The 20,029-nt window shown below is 34.7% G+C and overlaps 1 protein-coding gene and 2 non-coding genes across 5 annotated transcripts; 1 reads left to right on the top strand and 2 right to left on the bottom strand.

The window, feature by feature from the left end:
- Positions 1-4,145: 4,145 nt before the first annotated feature.
- TRNAR-UCU lies at positions 4,146-4,222 on the bottom strand. The gene has a single exon. It is a non-coding gene; the product is annotated as a tRNA-Arg (tRNA).
- Positions 4,223-5,792: 1,570 nt separating this feature from the next.
- On the bottom strand, positions 5,793-11,153 carry LOC107858654. Of its 3 annotated transcripts, none has more exons than XM_016703403.2 (5): positions 10,514-11,153; positions 8,913-9,548; positions 7,681-7,999; positions 6,816-6,897; positions 5,793-6,391 (listed from the first exon to the last, which is right to left on the bottom strand). In XM_016703403.2, exons 2-5 carry the CDS (start codon positions 9,475-9,477, stop codon positions 6,197-6,199), a joined length of 1,161 nt encoding a protein of 386 aa, XP_016558889.2. In that variant the 5' UTR covers positions 9,478-9,548; positions 10,514-11,153; the 3' UTR covers positions 5,793-6,196. The 3 variants fall into 3 exon arrangements, with proteins under 3 accessions (XP_016558889.2, XP_047262345.1, XP_016558890.2); XM_047406389.1 differs by lacking the exon at positions 10,514-11,153 and adding an exon at positions 10,162-10,487; XM_016703404.2 differs by lacking the exon at positions 10,514-11,153 and adding an exon at positions 10,203-10,487.
- A 1,610-nt stretch (positions 11,154-12,763) lies between these two features.
- TRNAN-GUU lies at positions 12,764-12,837 on the top strand. Its single transcript has one exon. It is a non-coding gene; the product is annotated as a tRNA-Asn (tRNA).
- The last annotated feature ends 7,192 nt before the right edge of the window (positions 12,838-20,029 follow it).

The raw sequence follows: 20,029 nt of genomic DNA, 5'->3' as shown, positions 1-20,029 counted from the left end.
CAATTACTACAGGATAAAATAATTAATGAATATATCTTACGAAAAAAGTAAATCATTAAAAGATATTGAAACAAAATTTAAGAAATATCCACGCACAAATAAAAATAGATTCACTAGAAACCTAACAAATCTATTAGATCTATTATATCCGCGCACCCCCCTAACCTAATAAATCTATTTTATCTATTAAATCCACGCACCCCCTACAAATGGTATCAGAGCCCAGCAATTTAAAAAGTACGGAAGAGAAATATATGTTAGAATTAGAGTTAAATTATTAGGATTTAGGATTACTAAATGATTATAATTTATATATTTCTATTTATATCAGATTATATTATATTTTTAGTATATTTACATATATATTAAATTTTATATATATATATATATATATTATAATATATTATTTGTATAATTTCGATTTATCCGAATTTTTTTTTGTAAATTCAAAAATCAAACCGTTTAACCAAATTTTTAAAATTTGAAGCCGAAATCAATCCGAAAAATCAAAAAACTAAATTAAAATTTAATTTTAATTTAATTTTTTAATTTTTTTTTATTTAAACTAAAATATGTCCAACCCTAGTATCGGGTACATGGTCAATAACTAGCTATCTCAATTAGGACAAAAAAATTCAAAACAAATTGCCACCAATCAATAGGCAACAATATATATGAGGTATTATTTGAACATGTTTACTGAATATATTATTGACAATCGCTTCTACCATTTCTCTCTCTCACTATATACAAATATTATATATATCCATTAGCATTGGATGGATATATCTGGGAACTCGGAACTAAAATGACGCACAAAATAAAACAATGATTAAAATATGTCACTTATTTAATAAGTTATCAAAATAGATCCAATATCATAAATTATTACGTTTTCTATTTTTTTGTAAACGATCAACTAATAGAATTAATTCTTATAAAACATAAGAAATTATTATATTTTACATATTTATTTGTAAAACGTAATGATTTCTTATGTTTTATCAAAAAAAATATGTAAAACGTAAAAAATTCTTACATTTTACACGAATTTTAAAATAATTAAGAACAATATTTTGTCACACCTATAATAAATATTTTTTCTGAAAAATAGTAACAAAACGTAAAAAACACTTACACTTCCACTTTAAACCTGCCCCGCAGCCACTTTCTTTTCTCTTTCCTCATTGTCACATCACCAAATTAATGTACTGTTTTTGAAAATTGAAAATTTTATTGTTTTAACAATATAATAACTGCATTAAATTCCTTCTGTGTTTCCAGATTATTTTTTTTTTCATTATTTGTTTAATAACTTGGCTTTCATTTCCTTTAGTTGATATCAGAATCTGTCCGACGGGTAATTCTTGATGCAAAGGTTGGCCGCTCATTGTATGAGAAAGAGTTTGCGAAGGATCTTCTTTCTGTTGTAAGTCTATAGGTCTCATTCTTCCAAACAGTTATCGTACTGGCCAAAACGTTTGCTTGAACATGTATGGTATGGTTTTTCTCTCAGACTAGAGTAGGTTCTGGAAATTGAACATGTATGGTATGGTTTTTCTCTCAGACTAACCATCGTTTGTCATACTTTATTTATTTAAACTGTCCACTTAATTTTCAGAAAGGATTAGTTAACATTCTGACTTTTGAAGACAGCTAATTAATTACATTACTTGTTACGATTTTGTAAAAAGTTGAATTCGTAACTTTTAGTTAGGTTTTACCAAATTCTAAAAAACAGTACATTAATTTGGTGATGTGACAACTAGGAAAGAGAAAAGAAAGTGCTGTGGGGTCAGGTTTGAGTTGAGAATCAAAGTATGTCATCAAACTAAAAAAGTTATCAAAATATATGATATATTTAAAAAATATATCAAAATAGATTTAACTCACAAAAAATGTGAGTTATGAAAAAAAAAAATTAACGGAAGCCAACAAATGCCGTGAACTATTTTCGGAAAGTATATAACTCACAAAAATTATGAATTATCTATTTTTTTGTACAGAACTCACAATTTTTGTGAGTTATACATTTTATTTATTTTAACATAACTCACAAAAATTATGAGTTATCCATTTTATTTTAACATAACTCACAAATATTGTGAGTTATCCATTTTTATTTTAACATAACTCACAATTTTTGTGAGTTATTCATTTTTATTTTAACACAACTCACAAAAATTGTGAGTCATTTTGACTTAATTTATACGTTTTTCTTCTATTATATAACTCAAAATAAAGTGAGTTATGTACATAACTTCTTTGTGAGTTATGTTAAAATAGAATGCATAACTCACAAAAAAAGTGAGTTATAACTTTTTAAATTTTCCTATTTAACACTCGTATGCATTTATTCTTTGTATAAGTTTTTCAAATTCTTCTTCATCATATTCAGTTTTTCTACTTCAACTTCAATTCTTCTTTTTTAATTTTCTTCAAACTCAATTTATCTTTTCAAATCTTAATCAAATCTTAGAGAATGAATTTTGAACGTGTTAAAGTTGCACTATTTTGAGATGATGAAATTATTCACGAGGAAAAATACAATATATTATAGTATGTCCCCTAAGTCCAACGCGAAGTATTCAATTTCAATTGGTTACAAAGAATTTGTAGAATCAATTTTTAGAAGAATGAAAATAAAAAGTAATGATTTTGATTTATTTATAGTCAGACAATATCCAAATTTCTTCTCATCAAAATGAATGCTAAATTATGGAAAATGAATTATCAGTGACGATAAGTCGTTGACTGAATTTCTGAGGGCTCCATTTGCCTATCACCATTACTATTTAAGGCACTTAAAGGCGAATTATCAGAGGCATTCAAAAGTGTCCAACTAAACAACTTACTATAGGCAGCTACAACTGCTACCCAGGAGAAATTTTGTTGTTACAAATGGAGTTATATAATAGAAGGAAAACGTATAAATTAAACCAAAATGACTCACAATTTATGTGAGTTATATACTTAACTTACTTTTTTGTGAGTTATGTTAAAATAAAAATGGATCACTCACAAAAATTGTGAGTTATGTTAAAATAAAAATGGATAACTCATAATTTTTGTGAGTTATGTTAAAATAAAATGGATGACTGACAATTTTTGTGAGTTATGTATATAACTCACAAAAATTATGACTTATGTTAAAATAAATAAAATGTAAAACTCAAAAAAATTATGAGTTATGTACAAAAAAATGGATAACTCACAGTTTTTGTGAGTTATACACTTTCTAAAAACAGTTCACTACATTTGTTGTCTTCCGTTAAATTTTTTTGCATAACTCACAATTTTTATGAGTTAAGTCTATTTTAGTGCTATTTTAAATATATGACATATTTTTGGTAACTTTTTTAGTTTGGTGGCATACTTTGGTTCTCAACTCACCAGGTTTAAAGTGAAAGTCGTAAGTTTTTTTTTACGTTTTGTTACTATTTTCAAAAAAAATATTTATTAATGACGTAACAAAACGTAAGAAATTATTAACGTTTTATAAAAGTCAACTCCGTTATTAACATTAAAAAAAACTTTCGACTTTCACTTTAAACCTGCCCCCCCACTCACTTTCTTTTCTCTTTTCTCTTTCCTAGTTTTACATTTTTTTTTTTGATAAAATGTAAGAAATTATTAACGTTTTATAAAAGTCAATTCCGTTAATTAACCGTTAAAAAAAAGTGAAACACATAATAATTTATTATGTTTAACCTATTTTTGATAACTTATTAAATAGGTGGTCTATTTTAATCATTTTTTTTTATTTGACGGCTAATTTTGATTCCGAGTTCTATATTTGGCTGTTTGTGTCCTTTGTCTTATTTCACTACATTATTTTTGAAAGTAGAAATTTATAATTGGTCTAGAGCAATAGAGCGTATATCTACAAAACATACGAGTGGGTAATGGGTATTGATGATTGGACGGTGATGGAGAGTGTCCTGGGCCTCCTTAGACGTCTGGAACTATCTTCCTCCCTAAGCAAATTAAGCTATATTTGATAAAAGTATGCAATTAAGCATGTGCATAGGAGCTTGAGTAAAGCTCGATGAATTGGACTGCTCCATTGGGAGCCTTCATGGTCCAAGTTGAAGAAATGCTCATTGGATTGATCCGCATACCCAAAAAAATTGTATAAATAAAACAGCTCCCGCCCAGTGGGACTCAAACCCACAATCGCTTGATTAGAAGTCAAGCGCCTTATCCATTAGGCCATGGGCGCTACTGATTCTGAAGCTCCGTTGTTCGTTTATATATATGCAAATGCAAATACCTCAACATCTAAACTAGCGTTTGGGAGACATGCATTTCTTATTCTGTTATTCTAGTTGGTTGAGAAGGAACATAATGGCATCAACAGCAACAACCCAGTATATTTCCACACAGTGAGGTCTGGGGAGGGTGAAGTGTATGCAGTCCATACCGCTACCTCCGAAGAAGTAGAGAGGCTGTCTCCGATAGACCCCCGGCTCACGAGAGAGAATAGTATAGTAAGGTCGTAATGCAACTCAAAACAGGATGTATAACACAACAGAAATAAGTGATAAAATAATAACAATAAAAGGAACATAATGGCATAAAAGGTTAAAAGGCGTACATAACATTACAATGTAAAGCTATGCTTCTAGTTTTGCCTATAGTTTCTTCATGATTCTACGGTTTATGTACTTTATCCTGCAGTCTATATGGGGTGGGGTAGAATAGCTCTAACAAGTGTGGGCCCTCTGGAATGGATAGAACAGGAATCGGCATATGAAGGCCTTGTCACGAGAACGAAAGCGAGATGGAAGAATGACCTCTCGGGCAAGATAGACATGATATGAGGCTATCAGCGATTGTGACCATGCATGAAAGGACAGACATGGGACCAGTGTGTTAGAGCACTCAGGTGTGCAGACGATCCTCGGTCGGTTCTTCAGCAAGTGGCTCTTGATCATGGGCCACGATACTACAGGGTTTAAGTGACACTCCCCTATTGGATGATAACACTCTTTGAACCCTATAAATAGATCCCTCTCCCCATTGTGAAGGATATGTGATTATACTCATCTCAGTACACAAGCAATAAAATTATTTAGCTTTGCTCTTAAGTTTTCCTTTATTGTCTTTGCCGTCTTTGCTCATTGTGCTTGATGTTTAAGTTCACATCGATTTCCGCCAAAGCCGACTCATGACTGAGGAGTCTCACTCTGCATTGTAGTTTCAGATTCGTTTTTTAAGCTTTACTTTGTTTATGGATTACACTATTTATGCTGTCTAAAAGTTATCTTACAAACCCTTGCTACTAACTCGAAGCTAAGCATAATATGTGCTCTTGACCCCACTTACAAATTTAAGTATCCCAAATTGATGGTAAATGCAGCCATTTTGGCTAGTTTTTCTTTTTCTTTTTTTTTTTTAAAAAAGATAAATAAATTGGGGTAGGGGAAGGGGAAATGGGGAGAAAATTACAGTACGAAAAATCGAACCCTCACCAACAAGGTGATATTATTTAGGTAGCACAATCAAGAGCTAATGAGTTTCCCCATTCTGGCTAGTTATGATGCTAATTCAATTTGTTATTAGTTGTGCTATATATAATTAACTCAGCGGGCACGAGTGGCACGGCATCACTTGAAACATATATTTTTTTTTCTAGTTTCTCTTTTTCTCTCTCTCATATAATTGCTAGTCTCTTTAATGCTTTTATATTCTTCTTGTTTAGCTTATACTAATAAGTTACTATACTAGACTGTTAACCTGTGTCGTGGGCGCAACAATTCAGTTCAGTAAATAAATAAGGAACAGTTGAATTGAAAAACAAAAGAATAGAATATTGAGGGGAAGGGTACCCTCAGGAGAATGTGTTCAGATGCCTTCTCCATAGGAAGGTCTAAAAGTATTCAGACTATAAATCAGATAATGTGTATCTCAATTCTCAAAATATTGCTGCCAATTTGCTAAATTGGTACAATACCTCAATTGTGGACTTTTTTGGGTATGTACTCATAGAGTTCAGTCCTCACTGCTATCTCTTTTTATATAACCATATACAAAAATAATTTTCGGAGTGGATTAAACTGAACTTAATCACTTTAGGATGACATATCTAACTAATTACTCCTTCCATCACCAAGAATGAAATATACTCCAAGCTATGATGAGAATCATATGTTGATCCAACCTCCGAGCAATTTCAAAGAAAAGTATTGCCATCCTAATGGACACGGCAGTAAAAGCAACTGCTGAAACAGGTGATCTTGAAGTACTTCTGCAAAGGAAAGAATTTTTTTGAAGTTGTTGGATGACCTTCTGAGAGTGCACCTCTCATCTTTTGAGCCTTCAACCGAGAAAGTCTAAGCTTGTTCATAATCTTATCCATAGATGCTGACCTCTTCTTTGATAGTTTCATCTGAGATCCCAAAAACAAGCCAAGAGTCAGTTTTGTATTAAACAAATAGAAATTAATCCGTGGATTATTTAAGGGCATAATGCATAAAAATACGCTTAAACTTGGCCTCATCTGGCAAGTAATAAGCGCTCCCAACTTTGAGAGTGCATATCTAGACATGTCAACTTGGTCTTAATTGGCAACTGAACACTCCAACTCGTTCCTACTATTTCTCGTGGACACCCCACGCTAACGTGGCATATAAATTTTGGAGGTGTCTAGATAATCATTTTGTAAGTTGAGCGTTCAATTGACACAGTGGAGACGAGTTGAGGTGTCTAGATGTGCACACACAAAGTTGGAGTGTTCAATAGCCAGCTGAGGCCAAGTTTGCGTGTTTGTTTAGGTACTATGCCTAATTTATGCATCAAAAGTTCAGCAAGACCTCGAGCTTCTGGATTGCTGCTTCAGCTCTAGCCTTCTGCAAGTTCTCCCAAGCATTAATCCTGGCTTCCTCTCTTTGCAGCCTACAAAGAAACGGAAGAAAAATCAGTGCGCTACTGCTTCCTGAGGCAGATCCATGTTGTGAACTGAACTTGCTCAATGCATGATTTCTTTGAAAAATATGGGTTCAAAACTAGAACTTTTCATATGTATGAAAATTTATAGTATGGGACAAAAATGGTGGATTGAACTGAACATGCATCTGTCACTACGGCTCATACTGCTTTCTTTGAGGAATAATTAAGGGTAGTCCGATGCACTAAAGCTCCCGCAATATGCAGTTCAAGGAAGAGCCGGACCACAAGGGTCTATTGTACGTAGCCTTACCCTACATTTCTGCAAGAGGCTGTTTTCGTGGCTTGAACTCGTGACCCCCTGGTCACATGGCATCAAATTTACCCGTTACGCCAAGAGTCCCCTTCGTGTATATATATTTATACCGTAAGACAAAAATGGTGGATTCAATTGAAAATGCACCCGTCACTATATGTACACCTCAGATTGCCTCCTTACATAACCAAACTTCTTCATTTGTGCAATAACGCTTAAACTAATTACAGTAGTAAGAGTAGGGTTATTCCATCTTATATACGGGAATCCAGAGAGTTCCCACCTCTACCTGCCAGGTAAAGGCTAAATAGCCAAGCTCTCTAAATTGTTCAATAGATACAGAAAAGTTCTAACATTAAGGATGTAATGGTTGTTTTTCCTGAAGGACAAAAGAGGTATTTTTTACTATTATAAGTAACAAAAGCATGAAAGGACAACACTATTATAAGTAACAAAAGCATGAAAGGACAACATACTTTGGCATGCTCCTTTCTGCATCTGCAACATCCCAGCATAAATTTGAGTCACTTGCATCTTGTAAGTCTTTCCTTGTTTTCCTTAACCCATTTTTCTGTGATTCTCTGGACACGGGAGGTCCTCTGTCTACCTGTACATCTCTAATCTCAACTTTAGCAGAATGCTTATTATTTGGCTCCTCTATCGAACGGATTGAAGGGGATCTTCCTTTGGAAGAGGAATTTGTACTGTCATCGGGGCTCATCTGTGTTGCCATGTCTCGACGTGAAACTACAGGAGAAATGGAATCTGATTCCTTGGAGTCATCAACCTTGTCATCTGGCATTATATTATCGGCAAGAAGAGATTAATGCAGCATATTTTGCCGAGAAAACATATTTTTTCTGATACTTTGGTCTAGGTGATTGCACAACACATTTTGAAAAGGATAATGGAAGCTTGGCAAAAGATGAATGCTTAAGAATGTCTCATTCAAGAAATCAAGAGGGCTGTGTGTGCAGTGTTAAGACGCATGATCAATTACTGTAAGGTCATATTTCGATAGAAGGTTGACAACTACAAGCCATATTATTGTGCCTAAACGGCTATGCCTAAATATCTCAGAAGATAGAGATTGAACATCGCCTATAGGCTGACCACTATTGTAAGCTGTTTAGCAAAATTAATGCTAAGGAAACTTCAATTGCCTCCACACCCCTGCCTCCCTCTCTATTTTCGATATACATTATCTTCAACTGCCTTCTTTCTGTGATCATATACAGTTTCCATCTCATATCTTACAAATTCTCGTGCTTATATCTTGCTTTCAAATGAGATGTTATCTCTTGCTAGCACCCTCTGACACGTGTTCCTTCTTTAACTAACCAGGTGCATCAGATAAATTTCATATCAAAACAAAGGAGGTTACAAGATCCACAGGTCACTGATTGGTTAGTTAAGCTAACAACCCTCAAATGCTTAGTATATAAGTAAGGTGGATATACACATTTCTACACTCGTAAAGACCATAGGACAGTTGAGGTTTTATACGCTCATAATACTAAGAGCAGATATTGATAATGCAAGTTGATAAGCAATTGAAGATCAAAGAGTGTAAATGGTAAAATTATGGTAAACAACTGATGATTATTCACTATGAATCCAATTGCATAGGTTTATAGTAAGCAAAAACTGGGCTCTGAAACTAGAAGAAAGTAAGACAGTATTTCTGGAAAGAGAAGGAAAATGATACCTTGGGAGCTTGGTAATGAAGATTCAGCGAAAAAATCTGACAGGCCAGGAGCGGTTCTTGCTTGAGCCATACTATTCTCAGCATAAAAAGCACTAGATCTTGAGCCGGAACCAGCACCATAATGAATGGATAATCCATCTGGCACCAGTACACCTGTTGTAAATGGTGAACTTGCTAGAAAATTACTTCTACTTTCACCTTCATGAACTGGGACAGAAGGTGAAAAGTTCTGCATGTACATAACACCAGGATTTTCAAGAGGCCCACTTTTTGACTTAGGATGCTTCTGCGATTGCACATTTGAACTCTTGGGAGTTCCATGACCTGATAGTGGACTTGTTATCCACCTTTCTGCATCGTCCCATTTCGAAGGCAATGCCCTTCCACTATTGAACGGCATCAATGCAGTAGCAGTAATATGCCTTCTGCTATTATTGGTTGGCAAGGGAACTCTCTCAGAACACCAGCCTTTCTGAAATCCTTCAAAATGGTCATCTCCATATTCTGGTGTCGATGGGCTAGTATACGTACCTGAATTCCTCATTGAATTATTCTGTTTCCTCATTATGTTCAATTATCGTGAATTGCATGACATATTACAGCTCCCTTGCCTTTCTGAATCTTGGTTTAATGTCCCTGTCCATATAGATGAGATAATTTCAAATATGAGATACTAACCATCACCTACAACTATTTTGAAAATGTCTATAACGTTCTAGAGCCCAACCTACACAGTTCAATAAAATATTCAGCTAATAAACTACTAAACCTAACTAGTTTGAAAATATTCAAATGGTCTAGTGTCCCAACATTAAGGCATAGCCATAGAGTAGTAATTCATAGCTACACCTATCTATATATACCCAAAATTTAAATTTTTTCGTCTACTGCTAGACCAATGGCCTAGCCGTCTAGCCCTCTTTTTTTAAATATTCTGGAGAAGTAAAACAATAATGGCGAAATGAAGATACTAAGCTAAGCTCACGTAATCTTTAAGTTGTGGTCATTTTTTCTGTAGTCCACACTTAGTACTCTCCAAAGTCAGGACCACTGAAAGGGTAGTGGAGGCCAATTATTGGAAGTACAGATCAAATTCATCATTACATTCCCCTGAAATCCACAAAACTTTATTAAAATTTATGCCCCCTTAAATTCCCTCCTCCAAAAGCAGCAGCAACAAAACAACATATCCGGTGTAATCTCACAAAGTGGGAGAGTGGGGAATGGAAAGGGTAAAATGTCTGCAGACCTACTTATACCATGAAGGTAGAGACATTTTCTCCGATATACCTTCGGCAGCAACTAAATTCAGTCAGAAAGATGGATCGTTAAATTCCTCTACTATTCATAACTCAAGTCGGTCAACTGAACCAGCACTATTTATGCAGGATAATGTGTGTGTTTGTGTATATATATATATATATGTTAAAAATTACAGAAAAAAATTAAAGCAAAAAAATGAACCAGGATTGCAAAAGTGTAACACACTCAGTGGTGGACATAATTTTGCGCCAATCAAATTTAAATCGAAAAGAAAAAAAGGGGGACAGAGTAGGAAAAACACAAAAAAGTGTCAACCTTTTAGCAAAAGCAAAACTTACCTTTCAGTCAATGGAAAGAGTTGATCCATTGTTTATGCCAACTTCTGGTCTATGTGTTTCAAAAAAGCAAAATACAAATCTTTGGGCTGCAATGCTAGAAAATGAGTTATAAGTAATTGTTTAATTAGCCAGAAAGGGAAAGAAGAAGGAGATAAGGAAAAGGAAAAGAGAAGGAAGATTCTTCTTTCAGGTGTGAAAGAAATCAAAGAATTGAAAACGTGTAGATTGTAATGGCAGGCGGGTTCAAGAATGATAGTGAACGTTTTTGACAAAAAAAGAAACGTCAGTCTTTCTTCTTAAGAGCGAAGAAGAGTAAATGCCAGCTTAGAAACGTAATAGGAAATTACTGCTAACCCTTGACCACTCATTACAAGAATCGTACTTTCTCTCTCGGTCTGCTTACTTTTGACTTCATTTAAAATCGGCCTTAAAAATTTCATATAATATTAAAGATTTTAAGATTAATAGTTAAAAATAAATTTTAAATAATTATATAATTATTAATTATGTTACTAACTATTAAATTTTAAAATTAAATCTAAGTATAAAAATACCAATAAAGTAGAACTAAATAAATAATAAGTCACATAAATTATGGTGGAGATAGCAAAGGAGGAAGAGACAAGAAGGGGGTGAAGTTTGTCCGAAATGAATGGGCAAACCCACGTGATTATAAGCCCCTCAAGGCTCAAACTACGGCCTACACTTCTCATTTGGACCATTGCTCCTAATTCCATGTATTCTTTTTTCCCCTTTTCCTTTTTTTATTTTTTAAAAAATTAATACTACTATTATTTTATTGTATATACTTATTTACATTTAATATTTTATACTCCCTCCGTTTCAAAAAGAATGATTTAATTTGATTTTGTACGAAGTTTAAGAAAATAAATAAAACTTTTGAATCTTGTGGTGTTAAATTAAAAATATGTCAAATGTACCAAAATATCCTTCAATCTTGTGGTCTTAAATATGCCATGTGAAAAGTTGAAATAAAAAAGTTGCTAAAAAAGAAAAAGGGGTCATTTTGTTTAAACAAATTAAAAAGGAAAGTAGTTCATTCTTTTCTAAACGGAGGGAGTATTAAGTACTAACTAAATAATTTAATTTAATAATTTAAAATTAGTTGACTACTATATTTTTATCCTTAAGTCAGTGATTTGAGTTAATGATTGAATTTTTTATTAGCAAATAAAAAATACGTTGATTATTATGAACAAAAATTATATTATTTATGTTGTATAGCATGTCAAAAAGAATCATCAAAATTATATATAAGAATTATAAATTAAGAGTACTAACAAAGAAAGTAATCTTTTAAAGTATTTTCGAACATAATAGCCGGACAATGCTCATCAGAAAACCAAGCTTGAGAGCTTGAGTTATAACTATAAAGAATGCTATATCTAATTATATTCCGGACAAGTGAGGACAAGAGGTGCTCCCATCGTTTAAAAAATAATGATCTATTTTGACGTAACACAAAATTTAAGAAAATAAATAAAAATTTTAAATCTTATGGCCTTCAATTAAAGTTATATCAAATGTATCAAAATGTCTTTTAATCTTGTGGTCCTAAACATGTCATGTGGAAAGTTGAAATTAAAATATTGTCAAAAAAGGGGTCATTCTTTTTTAAACGGACTAAAAAAGAAAGTAGTTCAGTCTTTTTAAAACGAAGGAAGTATATTAATAGCATAAATCCTAAATAACGTGCTCCATCTTTGTAGCTTCTCATAATGATCATTGTCTTCACGTTAAGTTGTTACTTATATGGTTATGAGATCGTCAAACAAAACAAATCTCAAATTCTTTTACATGTTAAGTTGTTATTTATGTGATTGTGAAATGTCAAACATAACAAATCTCGAATTCTTTTAAAACTTACGTTTACAGGTACATTATTCGTACTTTGTGCTATTTTGGTGCACGTTGCAATATTTTGATGCTACCGTTTATGAGATTTGATAAGTCTTTTTTTAGTATTTTTTATTAAAAAAGAATTTCATAATCTCAGTTAATTTTTAAAAGTCAGAATTTATTAAATATTTGACATAGATCAAATGTTCTTATTTTTTATAAATCTAAATAATAGAAAATGCTTTGGGCAATATTTCATTTAACTACATATATAACCATTTTTTTAATTACAATATAATTTTGATTTAGATTAAAGTTGGAGATAGTTTTCTGCTCCTAACTTTGTGGCCTGAAACACTTATAGAATAGAAACGGATCACTCTAACAACAGCTGGAATAGCTCAGTTGGTTAGAGCGTGTGGCTGTTAACCACAAGGTCGGAGGTTCAAGCCCTCCTTCTAGCGTAAATTTTTGCCCTTTTATTTTCCGTTTAAGGTTAAGCGTTAAAAGAGGTGTAATGTGAATTGAAAATGATCGAGAAATAAAATTGAGGGAAAGTGAAATTTAATGAAAGTTCATATCTCTCGTTAGTGAAGTGGAGAACTTTTGTGCTTATAAATAAAACACTTCTCTAGCTTTAAAGAGTTGAAAAGAGTGTATTCTATTTGTGCCGTCCCGCTCGACATTGGTTCCTTCTTCTTCTATTTATTTTTCGTAAAAGACAAAATCAGTTAGTACTGTCATGTGATTTACTTCGTTTGTTAAGTTTTGTAACTTTGATTGTCAGTATTGCAGAATAGTGTTCCTTTCAATTTCAGGAAAAATTAATTCAAACTTCGAATAACCATGAAGGGATTAAATTGTTTAAGGAAACACAATTTTTTGTGGACTTGAAACTTTATTTTATGTTTTTGTTTATAACTATAGATTTTATTGCACGAATAACAAACTTAAAGAATTTAAATAAATTTTTGCTTCGTCTTTGAAACACCCTGGGTTTTGACCCTTAGAAAATTTCCTGAAATTCTGCTCTCTGAACCTAATACGATTCATGGGTATGAGCCGTATGTTGGGGTACAAATGGTATGGTCCAGTCGTATGCTAACCAGTGTCGGTTGGTGGGATGAATTTTGGTCACTGAAATGGGTACAATTTGAATGGTACAAGTCGTATGGTTGGATACAGATCGTTTGGTTTGGGTTTTCACTTGGTCACGTAAGTTGGATCCAGGTATGAGTGGCTCACCGTGAGCCATAAGTCAGGGTACGAATCATATCAGGGACTCGTATGGTGGACAGTGTTCAATCCTCTTAAGATTCGATTCTGTCAGGGGTACGATTTATAGGTACTAGTCGTACACTTGGATATGACTTGAGTTGGATGAGTCATAGCTTGGACAGTGTTGGGTCCAAGAGGGAGGCCAAAGGTATGAGTGGTGGGTACCACTCGTACAGTGAGGGTACGACTCGTTAAGGTCAGTCATATCTCTGTGACAGGATTTTTGTGCAACTTAAGTGGGGGTATTATGGATATTTTTCCACTTATCCTAACAAGGTCCCATGACTTATATTGCTCTTGGAAAGTTATTTGCCCTATTATTCTATTCTTAAACACTTGAAAAACACCTCTTAAATCCCCTCTAGAGTTCTTGGGCAAAAGAAGTTAGGGATTCATCTTAAGGAGCAAATTGGGGCTTGTCTTGGTAATTTCTCTCCATCATCATCTTGGTTTAAGGCATGTTCCCTTCCCTCGTTGTTAGTTCCAATTAAAGGCATGACTTTATACAATATTTTTATTATTTGAATATTGTATGATTATGGGTTTTCAAATATGATTTGGGAATTTTAGTTATAAATGCTTGGTTATGGTTTTTTCATATTTTAATTATGCTTTTATAAGCATTAATGGTGGTTTTGGATAATTGGTTGCATGGGAATAGTTCTATGGTAATGGACTTTGGTTTTGGAAGTACTATGCCCCCAATGTGTTTGATAAAATACCTATAACAATGTTTTCACTATAATATTGGTTTTTCAATGAAACTTATGCATAGTTTAAACTTGATAATGAACCCTAAATGATATGAATGATTTAAATGATTTTAAATGGACTGGAAAGGCCTTGGTGGCCATAGTTTTGGTTGAATATGATCTATGGGTACATGGAAATCCCTTAATCTTAGAAAAGTTTGGCTAAGGACAATACTTGCAAGTTATAGTTGGTATGGCGATACCACTATCTAATAGCCTTAGTTAATAAATGGTTAATGGTTTGGTTGGTTGCTTGGTAATGATTTGAATTGGGCTTAAATAAGGGATGTGTGGCAAAATCGTAGAAGGTGGAGGTCCTGGGGGAATCTAAACTGGAAACTTGTATTTGCCTATGTGAGGTTTGGTCCTAGTGACCGTGTGGGTGATGTCACACTATATATTTTGGGGGATGTACTAATCATCCTAGGTTTTCCTCCTTGGTCGTGCGGCTTCATGAACTGGGGCCCTTTCAGCAAGGGGAGTTGAACCCATATAGCCCATGGGTGGTTTAGGATAACAGAACTACACAGCCTCGATAAAGATTTTAATGGTATGCTAAACCTAGTTCCCTTTCTTGGTACGGTTTATATATATATGTATGGTGGTGTGTATATGGATGTTATTTATTTGGTTTTATAAATGACATTATTTTATCCTTATCCTAAGTTTATGCTAGCATTCACCTGTTAACCCATCTTTGGGTGTTGTATCCTCACGCGATGCAGTAACCGACCGTTCTACTCCTCCTGCTTAGCAATTCAAGCTTCGGGGTCAATATTTGGATTTAAGTGGTGAGCTTCCATCTATTCGTAAGGCTCCATTTCATGGATGTAATTTCATACCTTGACTTATTTATGGATATTGGTTTTGACTATGGTTGGGGGTATGTCCCAACCAAATTTTGGTATTCTTTTGGTTAGAGGCTTTGTGGTACTACTATGGGCGGGATCGGTAGTGGCTTCAGCCTTAGCATTGGTATTGGTATTGGGGATGATACCAGTTATTAATATTATTGGCTATTCCATCGTATTTCATTTTGGGATTATTTGATTATTAATGAAATTTATTTGGTTATATTTTGGATCTCCTTCGGTTATGGCCTGGTTTATCTCCCTTGGTTCGGTATTGGTTTGGCTAGTATGGTTTGGTGGATGGTATGACTTGGTAGGGCTAGTCTAGCAATAGACCTATCCCAAGGTCAGTCCTTGTCCAGTTACGCTATCTTGTTATATGTTTGAAATTCATCCAACTCAGGGCAGGCGGCTGGAGGTTGGGATGGGTAACATGGGTGGTCTTTGGTTCCGATTAGACCTGGGATGCCCATTACAACAAGGACTCAGGTCGGGTCGTGTTAAGTTGGTATCAGAGTTTTAGGTTCATGGTCAATTGGGAGTCTACAAAGCCGTGTCTGGTAGAGTCTCTTTTAAGGATATGTAGCGCGTTACACTTATAAGAGAGAGGCTAAAGACATTTAGAAATATTTCATGTTCTTGGTATTCTATTTTCAAGCTTGGAGTCTAAGTCCTGGAATTACCCTCTAATCCTTGGTTGTTCACTTTTCTGATCATGCCTCAATGATCTGGAACATAAGAAAATTCTTCAGTACCATCTGGGAGGTGTTCAAAAAGTATAGTTACCAAAAGGGAGTAACAACACTTTTCAAGAATAGACAAAAGAGGAAAGAGACAAGGCTACTTCAAAAAGATGTTTTGCCAAAAGAGTGGAAGTTGGTGAATAGATGATAGAAGACTTTTTGACTCTTAAAAAAAGAGTCAAAAAAATCTTGTCCACCTACACCATAACTGAATTTCTTCATCAAAGGAGTGATATTGAACAACTAAAGTTTTGAACTATTATTCTTCAACTTCAACAACAATAATCAAAGGCCAATCATTGTACGCCACGTCATCAACAAGACTCAAGTTCTTGGAAATCCTAGTTTCTTTCTTTGTCTCCATTAGTTTTATTTTATTGACTCCTATACTAGTTGGCAACTAGTAAGAATCTACTAAATTGTGAACTAGTTTTTAAGTACTTCTTTTATGTTAGCTTTACTTGTGGTGCTTTATTTGTTTATAATTCGTAGTCGTTCTTTGTTCAAGTACGTACAAAACTTCTTTGAGTCTTCAAAATAAAAATCCATTCTGACCCAATGAGTAGACTCACTCCCAAGCTCCCACGAGTTGCTAGCCGGTTTACAACACTTGAAAGACAAAGTGTGAGACAATTAAAGTGTGTGAGAGTGTGGTGAGGGATTTTTTGAACTAATTTTTTTCTTTTCTTTTATTTTGTAAGTTTGTTTTGCTTTAGTTACAATTGAAATGGAACCCGTGGCGTCAACCTCTCAAACCTTGGGCAATGACGCCATAACTTTTATTTTGGCTAAACTTGAAGCTATGGCCCGTCAATGGGAAGTGATAAATTAAATGTTGGATCATATGGGAGTTCCAAGGGAGCAAGTGGGCTGCCCGAACCCACGTCAAGATGAAGGCCATAGATCATGTGATCTACAAGGTAAAAATGCTCTCCCCTACACTCCTATGAACTTAGAATATCGTGATGTGGCTAGTAGTAGCCAAATGGGTGTGGTTGGTGATTTGCCTAAGGAGTTGCATGATCCTTCCCATAGTAATACTCTTGGTGTTGATCGAGTTAATCATGGGGTTGGATATGATTCTTTGAGCATGTTGTATGATGAAGACCTTATTGATAGCCTTGCTCAAGAAAGCCAAGAAAGGGAACAATCGGGTGAATGTGACCTTGAATTGCTTGGGAACCCTAGTTGTGATTGTTCTTATGATAATGTTTTTGTGTGTGATCCCTTTTCTGCCCATGGTGATTTATATCGAGGCGAGGATTACTCTATTGAAAGAGAAAGTGGTGTATGTCTAGAAATTCCATCTAGTTCTTCCTTATGTGTTTCTTATATTGGGCATACTCCTAGTGGAGATCTTGAAACTAATAATAAGTGCATATATGAGAACCCTATATTTGAAGTTGACTTGTGGAGCACCTTTCTCAACCCTCTTTTTGCTCATGATAATTCTATTGGAGATAAAAAAGGTCTGCCTAAGTTTTAGGATGGCGCTATAGGGACAAATGGGAATAGCCGAAACCTATGTCCTTGGCTATTTCACCCATTTGAGCCCAGTAACCTTTTGGGATGTAGAGATTGTTATATGCCCGACTAGATGCTTGGTCAAAATGACAAGCAAGGTATGAATGAGGGTGTTGGCATCTTTCCCTATAATGGAACGTTTTTCTTGGGGATTCACAATCCACTTGAGGAACCAACATTATGAAAGGGAAAGAACTCCAACCAAGATGAAGGGTCTTTAAATAAGGGGATCTATGAACGTCTCCAAGAGATTTCACTATATTATGTTTACACTCTTGACCAAGTTTTATCACTTGTAGGTCAAGAGGAGAGTCTTCTCTTGAAACTACTTTGGATAAACTCCATTTGTGTGATACCCTTTTTCTATATGTATGTAAAGATGATGATTTCCATAGCCCGCTCCTTTGTGCCTTTTTCTATAGAGTGCTAATGATTAAAACAAATGATCTTGGCTATACTTTAAGTGTGTTCCACTTTGGCATGAATATGTTACTTGTTTCACTAACCCTAACCCTCATGTCATGATGATGTTGTACTTGTTAGTTTTCTCTTTGATTTTGCAAGGTATGGATTCGAGGTTGAATCCTTTTCAAGAAGGGGAGGAAGATATGAGTGAAATAGACATCATAGCCTTCGATGACATCATGCTAGGACAAATCATGGAGAACCCAATTGTGGTTACATTGAGGGGAAGAGAGCATGCACAGGGAGATCATTTTGTACATTCTATGAGGTAAAGCTGTGTGTAGAAGGTGGCTTAGCTTGCAGAATTTATGAAGCTTGAAGGATCACGGTCTTGGAGTATAGGACTTAGTGAAAGGTGCCTTTTCTCACTAAGGGGTGTTTGAGGATTTCACATGCTAAAAATACACTCTATGGCTGCCCCACTCTCACTAAGGGCATTTTGGACACTTTATTATATATAATAGATTATAAATAGGCCCTTTAGTATTATTTTGATTTAGTTGATTATTGTTGTAAGTTCTTGAAACACCAAAGTCCTCTCCCTACTTGAGGCAAACCAAAACTTGACTTCACAAATAATGGTTCCACTTGTGTTGTGTATTGGCTAGAAACGTGAGTTCTTGAGTGAACCGAGTTCCTCTTAGGTTCAACGTAAGAACTTGGTGTTAGTTTTATGTTTGTAGGGGTTTTAAGTTTAATATACTCTTTAGTTTCTATCTTACATGTTCTCTTTATGTTAAGTTATTTATTCATTATCTCTTACGTTAGTTTGTATTCTTATGACGTTGTTGTCTAGTATCGTGTGGACTGTTTTGTGTTCGTTGTGGACTGATTTGAGCTTTCTTAGATACCATTTGGTATCATTATATGTATGGATTGCATGTAGATATCTTTTCTGATCATAAGAGTCTAAAGTATGTGTTCACTCAGAAGGAGCTAAATCTCAGGCAAAGAAAATAGTTGGAGCTTCTCAAAGACTATGACATGAGTCTTCACTATCACCTAGGTAAGGCTAATGTGGTTGCTGATGCTCTTAGTAGGTTATCCATAGGGAGTTTGGCTTATGTGGAGAAAGGATGATGGGAATTTGTGAAGGATATTAGTCACTTGGCTAATCTTGGAGTTCTTCTTTTGGACTCCAAAGAAGGTGGGGTGATGGTACATGAAGTGGTTCAGTCGTCTCTTGGTACAAAGATTAAGGAGTAGCTAGTGAGTCTGAGTATTGTTTTTCATTCTCAGATGGATGGACAAGCGGAAATGACTATTCAAAAATTCGAGGATATGATTCGGACATGTATGGTTGATTATAGTGGTAGTTGGGTTGAGCATCTACCTTTGGTAGAGTTTGCTTACAATAATAGCTACCATTATAGTATTAGTATGGCCCCTTTTGAGGCATTATATGGTATGAGGTGTATATCTCCTATTGGTTGGTTCCAATTTGGTGAGGCGGATATGTTCGATCCATAGTTGGTCTATCAGGTTTTAAAAAAGGTGTAGAAGATTTGGGATAGGCTTAAGGCTGCCCAAAATGGCCAAAAGTCCCATGCGAATGTAAGACGTAGAGACTTTGGAGTTTTGAGGTTGGGGATAAGTTGTTTTTCAAGGTATATCTCATGAAGGGAGTAATGCGGTTTGGCACAAAAGGGAAACTCAGTCCCTGGTATAGTGGTCCTTATGTGGTTTTACGGAGGGTTGGAAATATTGCTTATGGATTGGAGTTACCTTCTAGTTTAAACTCCATTTATTCGATATTTCATGTCTCCATGTTGAAGAAGTGTCTTGGTGATCCTTCTTCGATTGTTACTTTGGAGGGGTTAGGTATCTCGAACTCTCTATCTTATAAAGAGGTCCCGGTTGAGATCTTGGATAGGCAGGTTCGTCGATTGTGAACTAAGGTTGTGGCTTTGGTTAAGGTTTTATGGTGGAACCATAAGGTGGAAGAAGCTACATAGAAGCGGAGGAGGTCATGAAGTCTAAGTATCCACATCTGTTTTCTTCTCTTGGGATTCGTGTGGAAGGTATGTGTCTTCAACACATTTT

Source organism: Capsicum annuum, chromosome 2 (genome assembly GCF_002878395.1).
Source record: "Capsicum annuum cultivar UCD-10X-F1 chromosome 2, UCD10Xv1.1, whole genome shotgun sequence".
Lineage (NCBI taxonomy): Eukaryota > Viridiplantae > Streptophyta > Magnoliopsida > Solanales > Solanaceae > Capsicum > Capsicum annuum.
The sequence above is the reverse complement of the archived record's forward strand: the minus strand, read 5'-3'. Positions and strand labels throughout refer to the sequence as shown.

What these genes read in the sequence shown, in the direction of transcription:
- LOC107858654 (XM_016703403.2), bottom strand. Translation starts at nt 9,477, where the DNA reads ATGAGGAAACAGAATAATTCAATGAGGAATTCAGGTACGTATACTAGC. An exon ending in TTCATTACCAAGCTCCCAAG is followed by an intron (nt 8,000 to 8,912) that starts GTATCATTTTCC and finishes ATATAATGCCAG; the next exon opens with ATGACAAGGTTGATGACTCC. An exon ending in GCAGAAAGGAGCATGCCAAA is followed by an intron (nt 6,898 to 7,680) that starts GTATGTTGTCCT and finishes GTTTCTTTGTAG; the next exon opens with GCTGCAAAGAGAGGAAGCCA.